We start from the raw sequence: 17,174 nt of genomic DNA on the forward strand, positions 1-17,174 counted from the left end.
AAGAGTACTGGAGTGGGGTGCCATGGCCTTCTCCGCATAAAGCTTTATAACAAGATACAAAAAGTGTTATAAGTAGTTTCTGCAATTTGTATCAACTTCAGTACTATTTTGGAGCTATCTTATAAATTCAAATTAAACACGGGAAACAAGGAAAAAAATCTGTAGTGCTTTGGAGCTCTGTCTGTGGAAATTAAACAGCAAATACCTTTATTTCCATGGTCTTCCTGAGTTGCAGGCTTCTCAAATCAGAAAACATTATTTTATCAGCACAAATAGCTCTTTCTTTAATAACTCTGAGAGGAGAGTCACTCTGGTTTGGGGGGGGGAAAAAAAAAACACATAAGTGAGTTACTTTACAAGCACCCTTTTAAATACCATGGCCGGTGTTTGCTAGAATCAAGGTCAAAACAGCTCAGGTTTGAATAAAAGCACAGAGAAATAACACATCTTCAAGAGTCATTAAAACAAAGTGTCCACAGGCAGAGTACACAGCATGGGGACCACCCAAAAATCAGGCCATGATGGTGATAAGGATGTTGAACTTATTTTAAAAAGGGAAGGGAGGGGAAAGCGGAGGAGGCAGTGTTTTAAGTCTTCCCTTGTTAACGTTTTATAGGGATGTGTTTTATTTTTGAAAGTAGAAGTGAGGACCAGCTAGAGAAGACTACAATTTATCTATAAAATATGAGCTGGATTCAGCAATACTTTCCAGATTACAAATGATTTACTTCACATAGTTACCTAAATGGAAGAAAGGTATTAACAGGAAAAAAATGTTCCTTTAGATAACAGGGTCCTATCAGAATCCAGTACACAAAGCTAGAGAGCCCTGCACACAGGGACTAAAAAAAGAAAGGATTCTCAGTCGTCCGCCTACAGCCAGACACAGCGTCTCAAGTCCTTTTTAGAAAAAAAAAAAACAGCTGGGCATAAACAATTCTTGTAGACCCCCAAAGATCACTAGGGTATACAGATTTATTTAACAGGAAAAAAAACAAAAACAAAAACAGAACACTGGTGAAATGGAGAAATAAGTCATAAGTATTTTATTTAGCTTCAGTCCTCTTATTTTGAAATAATGGGCATCATTAAAAATTTGCTCTTAGGGCACAGAAGGAGTATAAATATATCATACCTCATCTTTCACTTCCATGTTCTTTGTTTCAAAAGGTGATTTATAATCTTCAAGTTTGTGGAAACTGAAATAAAGCAGCCAATTAGAAAACACATGCCGCAGAACCAATGAATGGTAACATAATTGTGGTAGGGGCCACAGCTATGTTACATTCTCCACAAAACCCACAAAGAGCAGAACAGCTTCTTCCAGAGAGAATCACAGTAGTAACAAGGTAATACACCCAGGCTGGCTCTGCAATGGTCTGCTCTGTGCACAGGTGTGCTTTTACCAAAAGCCACCTAATGAAAGGGAGACAGTCCCATTTTCCAAGCCTCAGTGTTCCTAACTGCAAAATGGGAATAATCCCTATGTTACCTAAAACAGAGTTCTGAGGATCAAAAATTATACAGCTGTTCACTTCGCATTTGTACATTCTATGTTATACTTAAGTAAAAAAAAGTAAAAAAGAGTAACATTTACATAATTATGCCTGTTTACCGGATTTGATCCTATACTACCAAAAAAAAAAAAAAAACCCACATTTTAAAATATCCTCTAATGAAATTTTTAAAACTCACACTTACTTTTGCTGGACAGGTTTGCACACAATTTTGTGGGCTGCCCAGTCCCTTCTCTGGCATATGTTGGAGCAGTAGTACGTCTGCTTGCACTGTGAGCACCTCAGCGACCCTATAGAAGACAGCCCGTGACACGGCCAGTGTGTTATTGCAAATATCTGTCACCAAGAGCAAGACAGACTCAAAGACCAGACATATCAAATGCCACTCTATTAATCATATCAAGGAGACTATGTGAAGAGGATCATGCTGTTTATGATTCCAGGTTAAGGCTGAACTTTTAAAGCTCTCCAACTGCAGAAAAAGGGGAGTGCCCAGATTAAAACCAGGACGACGACAGACTGGAAACACCACTGACTTTCCTCAAGTAGAACCCAGAACGCATGCTGGAAAAGGAGCAATCAAAGGGGGCAGATAGTCTGGGGTGGTGGAATCAGACAGTGCACAGAGTCTCACAGGTTCACCCTGTGCTGTTAAGAAAGCACAGAACAAAAACCAACGGGACAACCACACCTAGAAAAACCCAGGAAGTTTCTGAAATGAAGTTGAAAGAAAAAATGCTATCGGTATCCAGACAGAGGAAAACAAGCTATCTAAAAAACAAAACAAAACCCACAAAATTAGGCTGACCTCGAATGCTTCCACTCTAAAAGAAAAGTAGGAAAAAAGGAGCGAATATCCAAATAGACAGTAAGCACAATACAACTGCTTGAGATCACTGATCATGAGGGGAAATGAAAATTAAAACTACAGAGAGATACCACCATATGCACCCAAGAGAAGAGCTAAAACTAAAAGGACTGGAAACACCAAATGTTGACAAACGATGTGGAGCAATCAGAACTCAACAACAGAGGGAATGCCAAATGGGACAACTCTTTGGAAAATGGTCTTTTTTCTTATAAAGTGAAGCATATATCTATCAGCAATCCCACTCCCGAGGTCTGCACCCAAAAGAAATGAGACCCTATGTCCACACAAAGATTTATGCAAAAATGTGGAGAGTCTACTCATAATAGCCAAAAGGTGGACACAAGCAGAATGTTCAACAGAACAGACACACAAGCTGTGGGATCACACAGTGAAACGCTACTCAGCAAACAACAAAAAAATTAACTGTACATGCAACGACATGGATTAAACTCAGGAATATTTTCTAAACAGAAAAAGCTTCACACACACACAGTCCACACTGCATGATTCCGTTTACGAGAAACTCTGTACCTGGAAAAATTAAATTATGGTCAAAATACCACAGTGGTTGCCTCAGGTGTGGCAGGTATATGACTGAGAAGGGACAGGAGAGAACTTTCTGAGGAGATGGAAATCTTCATTTTGACAGGGCTATGAGTTTGTGCACTTCAGTGCATATTATATTTTTATTGAATATCTCAAAAAAAAAGTATAAAAATAAGCAAAGAAACAGTAAGAGTGGGAAGATATGGATGAACAAGAAGGGTAGGAAGCTGGCAGCTGCTGAAGCTCAGAAACGGGCACGTGATGTATATACACTCAGCTGTTTATGTTTTACATAAAAATATTTTTCAAATGTGAAAAGGAATAATTCAACAGGCAATACTGGAGTGGGTAGCCTTTCCCTTCTCAAAGGGATCTTCCCAACCTAGGGATCAAACCCAGATCTCCCACATTGCAGGCAGATTCTTTACCCGCTGAGTTACAAGGGAAGCCTAAGAATACTGGAGTGGGTATCTCTTTCCATCTCTTTCTCCACGGGATCTTCCTGACCCAGAGAATCAAACCCGGGACTCCTGCATTGCAGGTGGATTCTTTACCAACTGAGCTATCAGGGAAGCCCAATTCAACAGGCATCTGAGAGCAATGTTTACCGAACAGACCGCAGCGATGGCAAGTTGTCGATCGAAGAGGAGGTCCTAAGGAGTTGAAGAGTGCTGGATTATTTATAGACAAGGAATTCTCAACCAACTTGTGTACTTTCTTTGACTTTGCAGGAGGCACATGATTGCTAGGCTTCTATGAAGAAAAGAGAAGAGCAGTATTAAAACTTGGTAAGAATATTCTGTTTTCTTTTGTTACATACAGATTTGGGATATCGTTTCTGAGAAGATTAAGCAGATGTACTTTTCCTTACTCTTACCATTAATTATAACTGAACACCTTGGGCTTAAATGGAAAAACACACAGCAACTCTGAAGGAAGGCAGAAGACAGAAGAGCTACCCTGGGGCCCAAAGAAGTACCCAAATGGGGTACTGGAGAAGCCAGAAACACCCAAAGGCAGCGACAATAAAAGCCCCAGCAAAAAGCCTGCTCGCTCTCTTTCTTGGCCAAAAGACCAAGAAAGGGGCGGCCCAGCAAGACAGAAAACCTTAATCAGTAACTGCTCTAGACAATCACCGCAGAAAAAAACTGTGGTCCCCCTCCCATCAGCAAAGGTAGCCTGGTAAGACCTCCACCCGCACCAGGGCACAGGGAGGTGCCCCTCTCTCCCACCCGGGGATGTGGGAGAAGGCCGGGGATGTGGGAGAAGGCCAACAGAGCAGGGAGCCAGCACTTCATCCCTGTGGGGTCTCCCTGCAGAGGCCATGTGGAGGGCCTGGACTTTCTCCTGGCAGTAATGAGTGTCCCTCTTACCCCATCAGCACTACCACTGGGGTGGTTAAGAGGAAGCCTGGTGGACAGTCAGGATTTCCCACCACCATTCAACAGGAATGCGTGGCATCTCTCCAGATCCTCCCATCTCCAGTCCCCCCTCCACCCCATGCAAGTAGAGAGGATGTGGTGGGGGGCACGGGGAGGGGTTAAGGACACTAGGGAGCTGAGCTCCCATCCTTGTCCAGCTGAGCACATTCTGGGCCATAAATCATACAGACAATGGTGTTCTCTGACTACAATGGACTCGCATTAGAGATCAGTAACAGAATGAGAACAGATAAGCTCCACACATTTGGAAACTAGACAATAACACTTCTACATAACGCACGTTACCACTAAGACAGAAATTTGTAGCACTAAAGTCACACATTAGAAAAGAGGAAAGTCTTAAATTAATACTGTAAGTTCTCATCTCAAGAACCTAAACAATAAGAATAAAACATGCCCAAAGCAAGCAGAAGGAAGGAAACAATAAAGATAAAAGTAGAACTCAATGAAATTAAAAATAAAACTGGGAGAAAAAAATCAAACAAGACCTGGTTCATTGAAAAGATTAACAAAATTGATAAATCTCCAGCAAGACTAACAATGGAGAAAACAAAGGCAGAAATCATCAGTATCAGGAATGAAATAGGTATATATTACCACAGACCACGAAGATACAAAGATGATAACGGAACACTTCAAACAACTTTACATAAATTTCACAATGTGGCAAAAGTGACCAATTCCTGAAAAACCACAAATTATAATATGAAATAGATAATTTGAATAACGCTATAAATATTAAGGAAAATGAATAATTTTAAAACTCCCAAAAAAGAAATCTTCAAGCCCAAATGGCTTTTACTATTGGAGAATACTACCAAATGTTTAAAGAATTTACAGTGATTCTATACAATCTCTATCCCAAAAAACTAGTGTTATCTTGACACTCAAACTATACAAAGACAATAAAAAAGAGAAAATTACAGACAAAACTCATGAAAATGGGTACAAGAATCCTTATTCAAAGCAACACTAGATATAATTCAGTAATATATAAAAAATAATTATACATCATGACCAAGTGGTGTTTATTCCAGAAATATGAGATTAAATTTAAAAAAAAAATCAATGTAATCTACAAAATTAACAAGCTAAAGGGGAAAAGAATCACAACAGTATCAATGAATTAAGAAAAAGCATTTAAAAAATTCAATACCTATTCATGATAAAAAAGAAAGCTCTCAGCAAAGTAGGAAGAGAGAAAACTTCATCAACTTGATAAAGATCATCTACAAAAATCCTATAGCTAACATTCTCAACAGTGCAAAGACTCAGTGCTTTCCCTGTAAGCTTGGAACCAAAGATATCCACTCTCATCACTAGTAACACAGTGCTAGAGTTTTAGCTCACACAGTAAGACAAGAAAAGGAAATAAAAAGCATATATTTTAAAAAGGAACAAATAAAACTGTCTTTTATTTGCAGATGATACAATTATCTATATAGGAAATCCCAAGCAATCTACAAAAAAATTCCTAGAATAAGTGACTCCTAGAGGGTCACAGGATACAGATAAACGTGCAAAATCAACCGTATTTTTACATATTAGCAATGAAAATGAAGACACATGGAAATAAAATGTATAATTACTCAAAAAATAAAAAATAAAAAACCAACCCACTTAGTTGTAAATCTAAAGCTGTAAATCTAAACCAACCCACTTAGTTGTAAATCTAAAACATACACAGCTTATAAACTGAAAACCACAGTGAAAGAAATCAAAGAACATTTCAATGAATTGGAGGACAGATTGTGTTAATTAGAAGATTCAACCCAGCAAGTTCAGTTCAGTTGCTCAGTCATGTCTGACTCTTTGCAACCCCATGGACTGCAGCATGCCAGGCTTCCCTGTCTATCACCAACTCACAGAGTTTACTCAAACTCATGTCCATTGAGTCGGTGATGCCATCCAACCATCTCATCCTCTGTCGTCCCCTTCTCCTCCCACCTTCAATCTTTCCTAGCATCAGGGTCTTTTCAAATGAGTTAGTTTTTCACATCCGGTGGCCAAAGTATTGGAGTTTCAGCTTCAACATCAGTCCTTCCAGTGAATATTCAGAACTGATTTCCTTTAGGATGGACTGGTTGGATCTCCTTGCTGTCCAAGGGACTCTCAAGAGTCTTTTACAACACCACAGTTCAAAAGCATCAATTCTTCAGCGCTCAGCTTTCTTTATAGTCCAAATGTCACATGCATACATGACTACTGGAAAAACCATAGCCTTGACTAGACGGACCTTTGTTGGCAAAGTAATGTCTCTGCTTTTAAATATGCTGTCTAGATTGCAGGCAGATTCTTTACAAGCTGAGCCACAAGGGAAGCCCCAACCCAGCAAAGGTGGCAATAATTATCAAATTGATAAACAGGCTTAATGCAATTCTATCAAAATTCCAGCAAGATTTTTTTCTAGTTACAAACCAGAGTACTCCAAAATGTAGACTGGAAAGAAAAGAAACAAGACTGGATAAAACTATTTTGAAAGATGAAAGAGAAAATGGGAGGAATCACTGTACCCAACTTCATGACTATCTATCACAGCTCCAGTGCTGTATGGTACTGATGCAGGGAAAAGACCCAGAGATCAGCAGAAAAGAACAGCGCATCCAGAACAGACCCACACAAATTAGTCTAGCTAACTTGTGACAAAAGGGCAAAAGCAATTCAGTGGAGGAAAGATAACATTTTCAACAAATGGTGCTGGAGCAACTGGACATCCCTAGCCAAAAAAATTTACCCTCAACCTAAGTCTCATGAGTTGGAATTAACTCAAAATGGACCACACATTTAAATATAAAACTATAAACTTCTTTGGGGAAAAAAAAAATCCCGAAGTTTTTGGAGCTAAACGGGCAAAGAGTTCTTGGACATGACACCAAAATACTCCATAAAATGAAAAAATGGCCAGGATTTAGTTAAAAACTTTTGCTCAGCTAAATACCTTGTTAAGAGAATGAAAAGACAAGTCAGGAACTGGGAGAAAATATTTGGAAATCATATATTTGACAAAGCACTAGAATCTGGAATACATAAAGAGCTTTCAAAACTCAGTAGGAAAAAATAAATAAATAAACAATTCAAATTAGAAAATGGACAAAAGCCATGAAGAACATTTCACCAAAAAAGACACATGGATGGCAAATAAGCACATGAAAAGATGTTTATCCTTAGCCATCAGGCAAACAAATTAAGATCACAATGAGCCATCAGTAGATAAACATGAAAACAGGGAAACTAAAAATACTAACACTAGCAAACACTGGAGAGGATGCTGGATGGAGAGAATCTAGGTCACTTATATATTCTCAATGGGAATGTAAAATGGTAGAGCCACTCTGCAGAACACTTTGGCAGCTTCTTAAAAACCTAAATATGCAACTACTATATGACCCAGAAACTGCACTCCTGGGCACTTATTCTAAAGCAAAAACAAAAAACTCATGTTCACATAAAACTCTGCACAGGAATGTTTATAGTAGTAGTAGTAGTTACAATAGGCAGAAACTGGCAACATTCCAGATGTGTTTCAGTGGGCCGCAGAATTAAATAGGCCTCAGCAATAAAAAGCAATACACCACTGATACCAACAACAGTCGCGGTCAATCTTCAGAGAATCACACTGAGTGAAAAAAATTCAATCCCAAAAGGTACAAACTGTATAATACTGTTTGTATGACATCCCATCCTTGAAATGACATTTTGGAAATATGGATTAGATTAATAGCTGCCAGGGGTTAAGAAGAGGGTATGGGGGCAGGAGGGAAGTGGATGTGACCTCAAAAAGGTGCAGAAGGGATCCTTGGAGTGATGGAAATATTGTGTTATCTTGACTGTACTGTTTCATGATCCTGGTTGAAACATTACACTGCAGCTCTGTAGTGTGTGACCATAGGGAGCACTGGGTAAAGGCTACAAATGATCTCTATTATTTTTTACAACTGCGTGTCAACCTGTAATTACCTAAATAGAAAAAGTTTATTTTTTTTAAAAGATACTAGGCTAAAAATAAAACAGTGTGACCTTGAATATTACCTGCAAATTGAGTAATTCTTTACTAACATAATACAAAAACATGTTTAGAATCTTTTATCCAGAAATGCCAAAGAGAAGAAAATCCACATTAACTTACACTATTTACTTCTTTGGGTGGTGAATTATTTCCAACATTTAATGGTGACACAGTGTTACCTGGGGATATAAAACATAATGCCGAATAAAAGTCAAATATTACTTTATTCCTGAAAATGTACAATAACATAATTAGGTAACATTCAAATAGAGCTATACCATAATAGCCTTAAAGCCATACTATAAATAAGCAACATCCTTCTTTTCCTAATGGAAAATAAGGATTTGCCTGCAATTTCCTCTACCAGTGCACCCTGCTCACTGTGAACTTCTCTCCATTCACAATGGAAACAGTTACCAGGCTTTCTGAACTGCAGACTCATTTACCTCTTATACATCACTGAGGACCTCAAAGAGCTTTTGTCTACATGGTTTATATCTACCAATATTTAGCATTATTAGAAATGAAAACTGGGAATTCCCTGGCAGCCCAGTGGTTAGGACTCCATGTTCTCACTGCTGAGGGCCCGAGTTCAATCCCTGGTAAGTCCTACAAGCCATATGGCACGGCCCAAAAAAAAAGAAATTAAAACTAAGAAGTAGAAATTAAAACTAAACATTTAAAAATATTTATTAAAAATATCAAATGTATTACATGTTGCCATGATTTTTTTAGAAAAAAACTGCATTTTCCAAAGCAGAAAAAACCACAATTGTTTAAAGAGTGGCATTATTTTACATTTTTTCACATCTCTTTAATGTTTGGCTTCACCAATGATAGCTGGATTCTCGTATCTGCTTTTGAATCCAATCTGTTGTCATATGTTGCTTTAATTGACGTCTCTGAAGAAAATCTGGCCTCACACACGTATCCGGTTACAAACAGGAATAGTATTTCATGGCCCTCTCAGATAACTGTGGATATTTTCCTTTAATTCACACCAAAACTTAAGTGGTAGTTTAAGGGTTAGTTGCAATATGGAATCTAAAGCTATATCAATAAACTTTTCATCTGTTACATTAGAATCCATTGATTTATCTTGCACTTTAAATGGATTTTTATCCATGCATGACTACAAAACACTACACATTGGTTTTTTGGAAAAGACTAAGAAACTCTTGAGTTATGCAGATCTTACAAATGTTGACATATTTCATCAGACAATATAAAACATCTTAAGTGTTAATATCACTGTGTACCTCAGCAGAAAAATCTTCTAAGTACTGGGAAGCTCTCTAGCTCACAGTGGCTGATACACATTTCCTCAAATTGTATTTTATCATTGTAGGGCACGCGTCAGTCGTGTCCGACTCTGTGCGACCCATAGACGGCAGCCCACCAGGCTCCCCTGTCCCTGGGATTCTCCAGGCAAGAACACTGGAGTGCGTTGCCATTTCCTTCTCCAAGGCATGAAAGTGAAAAGGGAAAGTGAAGTCGATCGGTCGTGTCCGACTTCTTCGCGACCCCATGGACTGCAGCCCACCAGGCTCCTCCGTCCATGGGATTTTTCAGGCAAGAGGACTGCAGTGGGGTGCCATTGCCTTCTCCAATTTTATCATTAGCAACAAAATACCGTCAGCTGTTCCCTTTGAAGTGACAGGCCCACTCTGCCCACTTCTGAGAAAATGACTGCCAGATAGCGAAGTCTGAATGATCACAGTTTGTCATTCTTTTCAAGCAAAAATGAAAAATTACAAAAAAAACTCCAAAAAAATTTCCATTCAGCCACAATTCAAACAATTGCACACATGTTTTTCATACTTCAGTAGGCAGCAAAAGTTAGGAGTAATTCTCATTTTGTTACCCAGAATATTAAAAATACCTGTACACAAGAGTCAAGACTTATTAATAAATTTGTACTGCCTTATCAAGGGCACTCTTACGTAACACTGACATTTCTGGCTTGCTTTTGTCTTAAATGCAAGTGCATGACAATGAAAAACAATGACCCCTAACCCAGGCTGGCACCCCTGCTAAAGACGAGCTAATGAGGTGTCAGAGGCTACCCACCTTTGCTTCTGCACCACCTGCATAAACTCAGCACAGTGAAGAAGAGCAAATAATGTTTTAGTATTATTAGGAAATTACTTGTGACCCCAGAGGCCTGGTGCCTCTGATGGTAAAGAATCCACCTGCAATGCAAGAGGCGTGGTTTCAATCCCTGGGTCAGAAAGATCCCCAGGAGAAGGGAATGGCTACCTGCTCCAGTATTCTTGAGTGGAGAATTCCTGGACAGAGGAGCCTGGAGGGCTACAGTTCATGGGGTTGCCAAGAGTAGGACACAACTGAGCAACTTTCACTTTTTCAGAGGCCCAAGGGCCAAACTCTGAGGATTACATCACCATATTATAAGGTCATACTTTACATACATTCACAGAGGCTAAATTCCACCAGGCCCCAGCCTCCTTAAAAAGTAGATTTTTAGAATTAAGACTAAAGGAATGAAACAAATTACTGTCTTAGATACATCTTTGTGAACTATTATATGCACAAAATTTGCACAGTATTTCTAGCCTAAGACCAATCTTTAGAACATTCATAAAAAGCCAGTGTTTCCTTTCTTCATCTCTAGTGTATCTCTGGATGAGGTGGAGGTTTGGGGAGAGAAGTTCATTTATAGACATTTTCTCATGAATCCTTCTGTGATTAACGTAACCAAAGTAGCTACTTGGCATCTGGTTTTCCTTTCTAAATTAATATTTACGTGCAAATACTGTAAGTTAGCCATTTGGTTATTCTGTTAATCGGCCCCTGGTGTGTAGTTACAGATACTTTCAGTAAGTCTAAGAAACCATCAGAATCAAGTGAATATTAAACCTGCAGTTTGTACTCACCTGTTGGCAATGTCTTCCTGTCTTCCTTGGATCCAGCCATTTCTCCATTGACACCGTTAGGGTGTGAAGACAGTGAACTGTCTTCCTGGCTAGCCAAAAACTGTTTGGTTTGCTCACAAAGCAAAAAATTGTTCTTTTTATTTCCATTCTCTGGGCTTTTCAACCTGAAATTAGGATGGTTAGGATGTCCTCCAGGACTTCTCAAAGACTCGTGTGATGGAAGCTTGCTTTCATTTTTCTCAAAATTAAATGGCTCTGTCATTTTACAGGTAGATGCCGCCAAAATATTTCTTGACATCATATTAAGCAGCAGTTTAACATTCACAGAAGTCTAAGGGAAGAAATGTATTCAAAAGGCAACTTTTAATTCCAAAAATAGAAGCACTGCAGGCCCAGGTGGTTTCTTTTTTATGCAACAGCTCTTTCTCATAAATGACTCCAAAGCAGATGTAACTAACTGTGATACTGAACTGGAGGGAAAAGGGCAGGGCACAACTTTTGAAAGAATGACATAGCCCAAGGACACAACACTGACTGATTAGAATCCAGTGGGACCAAGCTGGTGGACAAGACTAGACCTTGATCCTCAGTCAGCAGGTGAAATGACACACCCAGAAGTGCCAAGATAGTTCCAAGGCACTGTTCAAAGGTGGTGGCCCAAATCCTGGAAATCTCCGCCCCTTCCCTAAAACAGGTGGAATAATCCTCCCACTCATTAGCAAATGAAATTACCCAGCCTATAAAAACTAACCACGCCCCTTTTCAGCCACACTCGTCCTCTGCCATGGCCCATACTCTGTGGACTGTGCTCCTCTCTGTATCCAAATAAATCCACTTCTTACCTATCACTTTGTCTCTCACCGAATTTTTCTGCAATGAGACATTAAGAACCCGAGCTTCATTTGGTCCTGAAACCAGGTACCATGGGTTTTGACTGGGTTTGAGTCCCAGCCACATGGGTTCAAATCCCAATCTGAGGTAAACAGTTTTAATACCAAAGCCTGTTCTACAGGCACAAGAAAAGAATGATTCTTTATCATTTAAGTACAAACTCCAAGTTGAACAAAATTCAACAGTGGACAATTCAAGAGACATTAAGCATTACACCTCTGAGTTCCGCATCATTCCTTACTTTAAAAAGCTTCTGGAAACAACAGGGATAGAAAAGGCCTATTAGCTCAGTCGGTAAAGAATCTGCCTGCAGTGCAGGAGATCCGGGTTTGATCCCTGGGTCTGGATGACACCCTGGAGAAGGAAATGGCAACCCACTCCAGTATCCTTGCCTGGAAAATCTCATGGACAGAAGAGCCTGGTGGGCTGCAGTCCATGGGGTCGCAAAGAGTCGGGTACGACTGGGCGACTAACACTTACTGACTTACATTTTTTTCTTTTTTAATGTATTTCTGACCTAGAGCCTACAACTCAATGGTGAAGTATAACAGAGGGTAGTGTTTAAATCAGGTCATCATCTGCCTGTTGAGCCTTTCAGAACCCGTCTACCCTCTCCTGCTTGTTGCTCTGCTATGACCTTGAACCTGGTCCCCAGAATGTCCTTGCTCTCATCCCCCTGGTCAACTCTTTGCTTCCTATTTGCCTCAGCTGATTTGTTTGTTTTTTTCTTTTCCCTCAAGTCCTCCATTTCATAATCTCCATTTGAGCTTTATAAATTGTAACCTGCATCTGTTGCTTTTAAATATTTATCTGTGTGAGTGCTTGGCTGCAAGTAAGGTACACATATTGTTGCAGAGAGCCTCTGAGAAACCTCTATCTAGACATTAGGCTGGCTTGTTGTTTTTCTATTACTCCTTGAGAATACTAAGTGCTCAGGGGAAGTTAAAAAAAAAAAAGTGGAGAAACAATCTTATTTTGAAATACTGACCTATAGATCTGTCTTCAGCCTGCAGGCAAAATGTCTGCCTATCTTCCCAAAACAGCTAAGAAAAAAAAAAAAGGCCATAGATAGCCCAAACTGGTATGAGTAACAGCTAAATGTTATTTACATTACATTTTACATTTAAAGTCACTCAGTCATGTCCGACTCCTTGCGACCCCATGGACTATACAGTTCATGGAATTCTCCAGGCCAGAATACTGGAGTGGGTAGCCTTCCCCTTCTCCAGGGGATCTTCCCAACCCCAGAGATCGAACCCAGGTCTCCGCATTGCAATCCGCATTGCAGGCAGATTCTTTACCAGCTAAGCCATAAGGGAAGACCAAGAATACTGGGGTGGGTAACGTTGTTTTAAATAGAAGATAAAGAAAGCAGAAAAATCCTCCCCCTTGGTGTCCTAAAACTGCTATCTCTGCTTTATATCAGGCCTTGTTGTCGTTCAGTTGCTAAGTCAGGTCTGACTCTTTTCCACCACATAGACTGTAGCCCATCAGGTTCTTCCATCCTCCACTATCTCCCAGAGTTTGCTCAAATTCATGTCCACTGAATGACAACACAGGAAAGATAATGAAATTTTAAAAGAAAAGATATACACAAGCAGACTTCAAGGTGAGGGAACTCTCAGGGGACCAGGTCCTGGAGGATGCCTAACAAGGCCTTCGGATGGGCAGCTGTGCTGGGAGGCAGGTGTCAGGGAAAGCCTGCTGCTGCTGCCGCCGATAAGTAGTTTCAGTCGTGTCCGACTCTGTGCCACCCCATAGGCGGCAGCCCACCAGGCTCTGCCGTCCCTGGGATTCTCCAGGCAAGAACACTGGAGTGGGTTGCCATTTCCTTCTCCAATGCATTAAAGTGAAAAGTAAAAGTGAAGTCACTCAGTCATGTCCGACTCTCAGTGATCCCATGGACTGCAGCCTACCAGGTTCCTCCGTCCATGGAAATTTCCAGGCAAGAGCACTGGAGTGGGGTGCCACTGCCTTCTCCACAGGGAAAGCCTACCTGTAGCAAAAAGTACACTAAACTGAAGGATCAGATTGAGAACGACAATGCTGGATGCAGTAAGAGAGAAATACTGTGAAACTACAAAAGGAAAAATAAGTTCCAGGGGATACTGGGTGGGGAGATGAACAGTGAGTAACTAGACTCTGTGCAAGAAATATAAAGAACATCCAGTTAAATCATTAGGGCAACTACCACAAGGACAGAAACAGTGTGTAACTTCAAAACCCAACAGAGGGGAAAACTCCCATTATGATAAAATGATAAATAGAAAACACCAAATAAGATGACCGCACCAAGCCTAAGTAACCAAAGTATCAATGATTAAGTCTCAATTAAAAGAGAGATAGACCCAGGGAGAAAAATATCCAGATAGATAATATGCACAAAAGACATACATTAAACAAAATATACGGCAAGCTTGAAAATAAAAGGACTATAACATGTGCTATGCAGATGACCAAAATAAAGTTGGTCTGCTAATGATTAACAGCAGATAAAAGAACCTAAGGTAGAAAATATTCAGATAAAGGGAGATATTTTATATTGATAAAAGAAACACTCCCAGGAGAGAGAGCAGTGACACAGCCTTGAGATGTATCAATATAAAGTAAAAACTAAGAGAAATTCAGCCTCCAAAAGGACACACCAGCTTTAGAAACATACTCAGTTCAGTTCAGTCGCTCAGTCGTGTCCGACTCTCTGCGACCCCAGGAATCACAGCACCCCAGGCCTCCCTGTCCGTCACCAACTCCCGGAGTTCACTCAGACTCACGTCCATCGAGTCAGTGATGCCATCCAGCCATCTCATCCTCTGTCGTCCCCTTCTCCTCCTGCCCCCAATCCCTCCCAGCATCAGAGTCTTTTCCAATGAGTCAACTCTTTGCATGAGCTGGCCAAAGTACTGGAGTTTCAGCTTCAGCATCATTCCTTCCAAAGAAGTCCCAGGGCTAATCTCCTTCAGAATGGACTGGTTGGATCTCCTTGCAGTCCAAGGGACTCTCAAGAGTCTTCTCCAACACCACACTTCAAAAGCATCTATTCTTCTTCGCTCAGCCTTCTTCACAGTCCAACTCTCACATCCATACATGACCACAGGAAAAACCACAGCCTTGACTAGACAGACCTTTGTTGGCAAAGTAATGTCTCTGCTTTTGAATATGCTATCTAGGTTGGTCATACCTTTCCTTCCAAGGAGAAAGCGTCTTTTAATTTCATGGCTACAGTCACCATCTGCATTGATTTTGGGGCCCCAAAAAATAAAGTCTGACACTGTTTCCACTGTTTCCCCATCTATTTCCCATGAAGTGATGGGACTGGATGCCATGAGCTTCGTTTTCTGAATGTCGAGCTTTAAGCCAACTTTTTCTCTCTCCACTTTCACTTTCATCAAGAGGCTTTTGAGTTCCTCTTCACTTTCTGCCATAAGGGTGGTGTCATCTGCATATCTGAGGTTATTGATATTTCTCCCAGCAATCTTGATTCTAGCTTGTGCTTCTTCTGGCCCAGCGTTTCTCATGATGTACTCTGCATAGAAGTTAAATAAGCAGGGTGACAATATACAGCCTTGACATACTCCTTTTCCTATTTGGAACCAGTCTGTTGTTTCATGTCCAGTTCTAACTGTTGCTTCCTGACCTGCATACAGATTTCTCAAGAAGCAGGTCAGGTGGTCTGGTATTCCCATCTCTTTCAGAATTTTCCACAGTTTATTGTGATCCACACAGTCAAAGGCTTTGGGATAGTCAATAAAACAGAAATAGATGTTTTTCTGGAACTCTCTCGCTTTTTCCATGATCCAGCGGATGTTGGCAATTTGATCTCTGGTTCCTCTGCCTTTTCTAAAACCAGCTTGAACATCAGGAAGTTCACGGTTCACGTATTGTTGAAGCCTGGCTTGGAGAATTTTGAGCATTACTTTACTAGTGTGTGAGATGAGTGCAATTGTGTGGTAGTTTGAGCATTCTTTGGCATTGCCTTTCTTTGGGATTGGAATGAAAACTGACCTTTCCCAGTCCTGTAGCCACTCAATCATCAGTGATAAGATGCAGTTTACTACCACAATGAAACTTGATCTAGTAGCGACCAATACAACCAAGAATATTCATTTTTTCCAACATTGAGATATACCGGACTACCAAGTCCACTTCATCTAACTCCAAAAGAAACTAGTACCATACAAGCCACGTTCACTCACCACACTATACCAATCTCCACCTCAGAGTTTACTTCCCTGAAAAACCAGCATGCAAAACCCACAGTGGACGATGGGGTTTGGGTTTGGTTTTAGTTGTTTTTTTTTCCCGCCGCCCTCCTGAGGCATGTGGGATTTTAGTTCCCCAACCAGGGATCGAACTCATGCCCCTTGCGTTGGGAGCATGAGATCTTAATCACTGAACTACCAGGGAAGTCCCTGTTTTAGTTTAAAAGTGGTAAAATATTACAAAGGAAATGATGGCAAGCCTGACTATAAGAACAATTAAAAGCTTACAAAAAATAGTAAAGAGATCAGGAAATAAATATTAACTCAAAGATGACCAATTGGATACCTTTAAAAAGCGGGATAAACAGTAAAGAAACATCGAGACACTGTGGCTGACTGGCCCAAACACCACCTTTCACCTCTGATTTGCCAGCCTGAGTTAGAGACAACATTGGCCATCATCAGAGTTCTCCCGAGTTGAGCTTCTTCGGAACCTCTGTCCACTTCTGATGAATAGGGACAGATCCAGCTAGCAGGGTCTTTCACTCTTTTCTTCCGGCAACATGGACCTGAGGCCTGAAGATGTACCACCCACATCACAATGAGGAAGCAATAAGCATAATCAAGCAGCACAACTCTAGGACATTAGAGTAGAAAATAACCAGTCTGGTGCCCCTGGCAAAGGCTCTGACTCTAGCTCGGATCAGCCTATGCATAGACTTGCTGTGGCATCAGAAAAATAAACCTTTGGGTTTTCCCTTATTTGCAGCCCAAAGGATACAGATACCAATAAAATAAACGAGCAAGA

At 40.4% G+C, this 17,174-nt stretch overlaps 1 protein-coding gene across 1 annotated transcript in view; it reads right to left on the reverse strand.

Annotated features, from left to right (window-relative positions):
- The window catches only part of TDRD1 (tudor domain containing 1), a 53,810-nt gene that overhangs the window by 30,444 nt on the left and 6,192 nt on the right, over positions 1-17,174 (reverse strand). The window contains exons 3-8 of the mRNA XM_027528982.1: positions 11,277-11,607; positions 8,503-8,561; positions 3,543-3,687; positions 1,702-1,807; positions 1,136-1,199; positions 206-310 (exon numbers count right to left, since the gene is read on the reverse strand). Coding sequence (XP_027384783.1) covers positions 206-310; positions 1,136-1,199; positions 1,702-1,807; positions 3,543-3,687; positions 8,503-8,561; positions 11,277-11,607 — 810 coding nt within the window. The remainder of the gene's footprint in view (positions 1-205; positions 311-1,135; positions 1,200-1,701; positions 1,808-3,542; positions 3,688-8,502; positions 8,562-11,276; positions 11,608-17,174) is intronic.

This window comes from Bos indicus x Bos taurus, chromosome 26 (assembly GCF_003369695.1).
Source record: "Bos indicus x Bos taurus breed Angus x Brahman F1 hybrid chromosome 26, Bos_hybrid_MaternalHap_v2.0, whole genome shotgun sequence".
Lineage (NCBI taxonomy): Eukaryota > Metazoa > Chordata > Mammalia > Artiodactyla > Bovidae > Bos > Bos indicus x Bos taurus.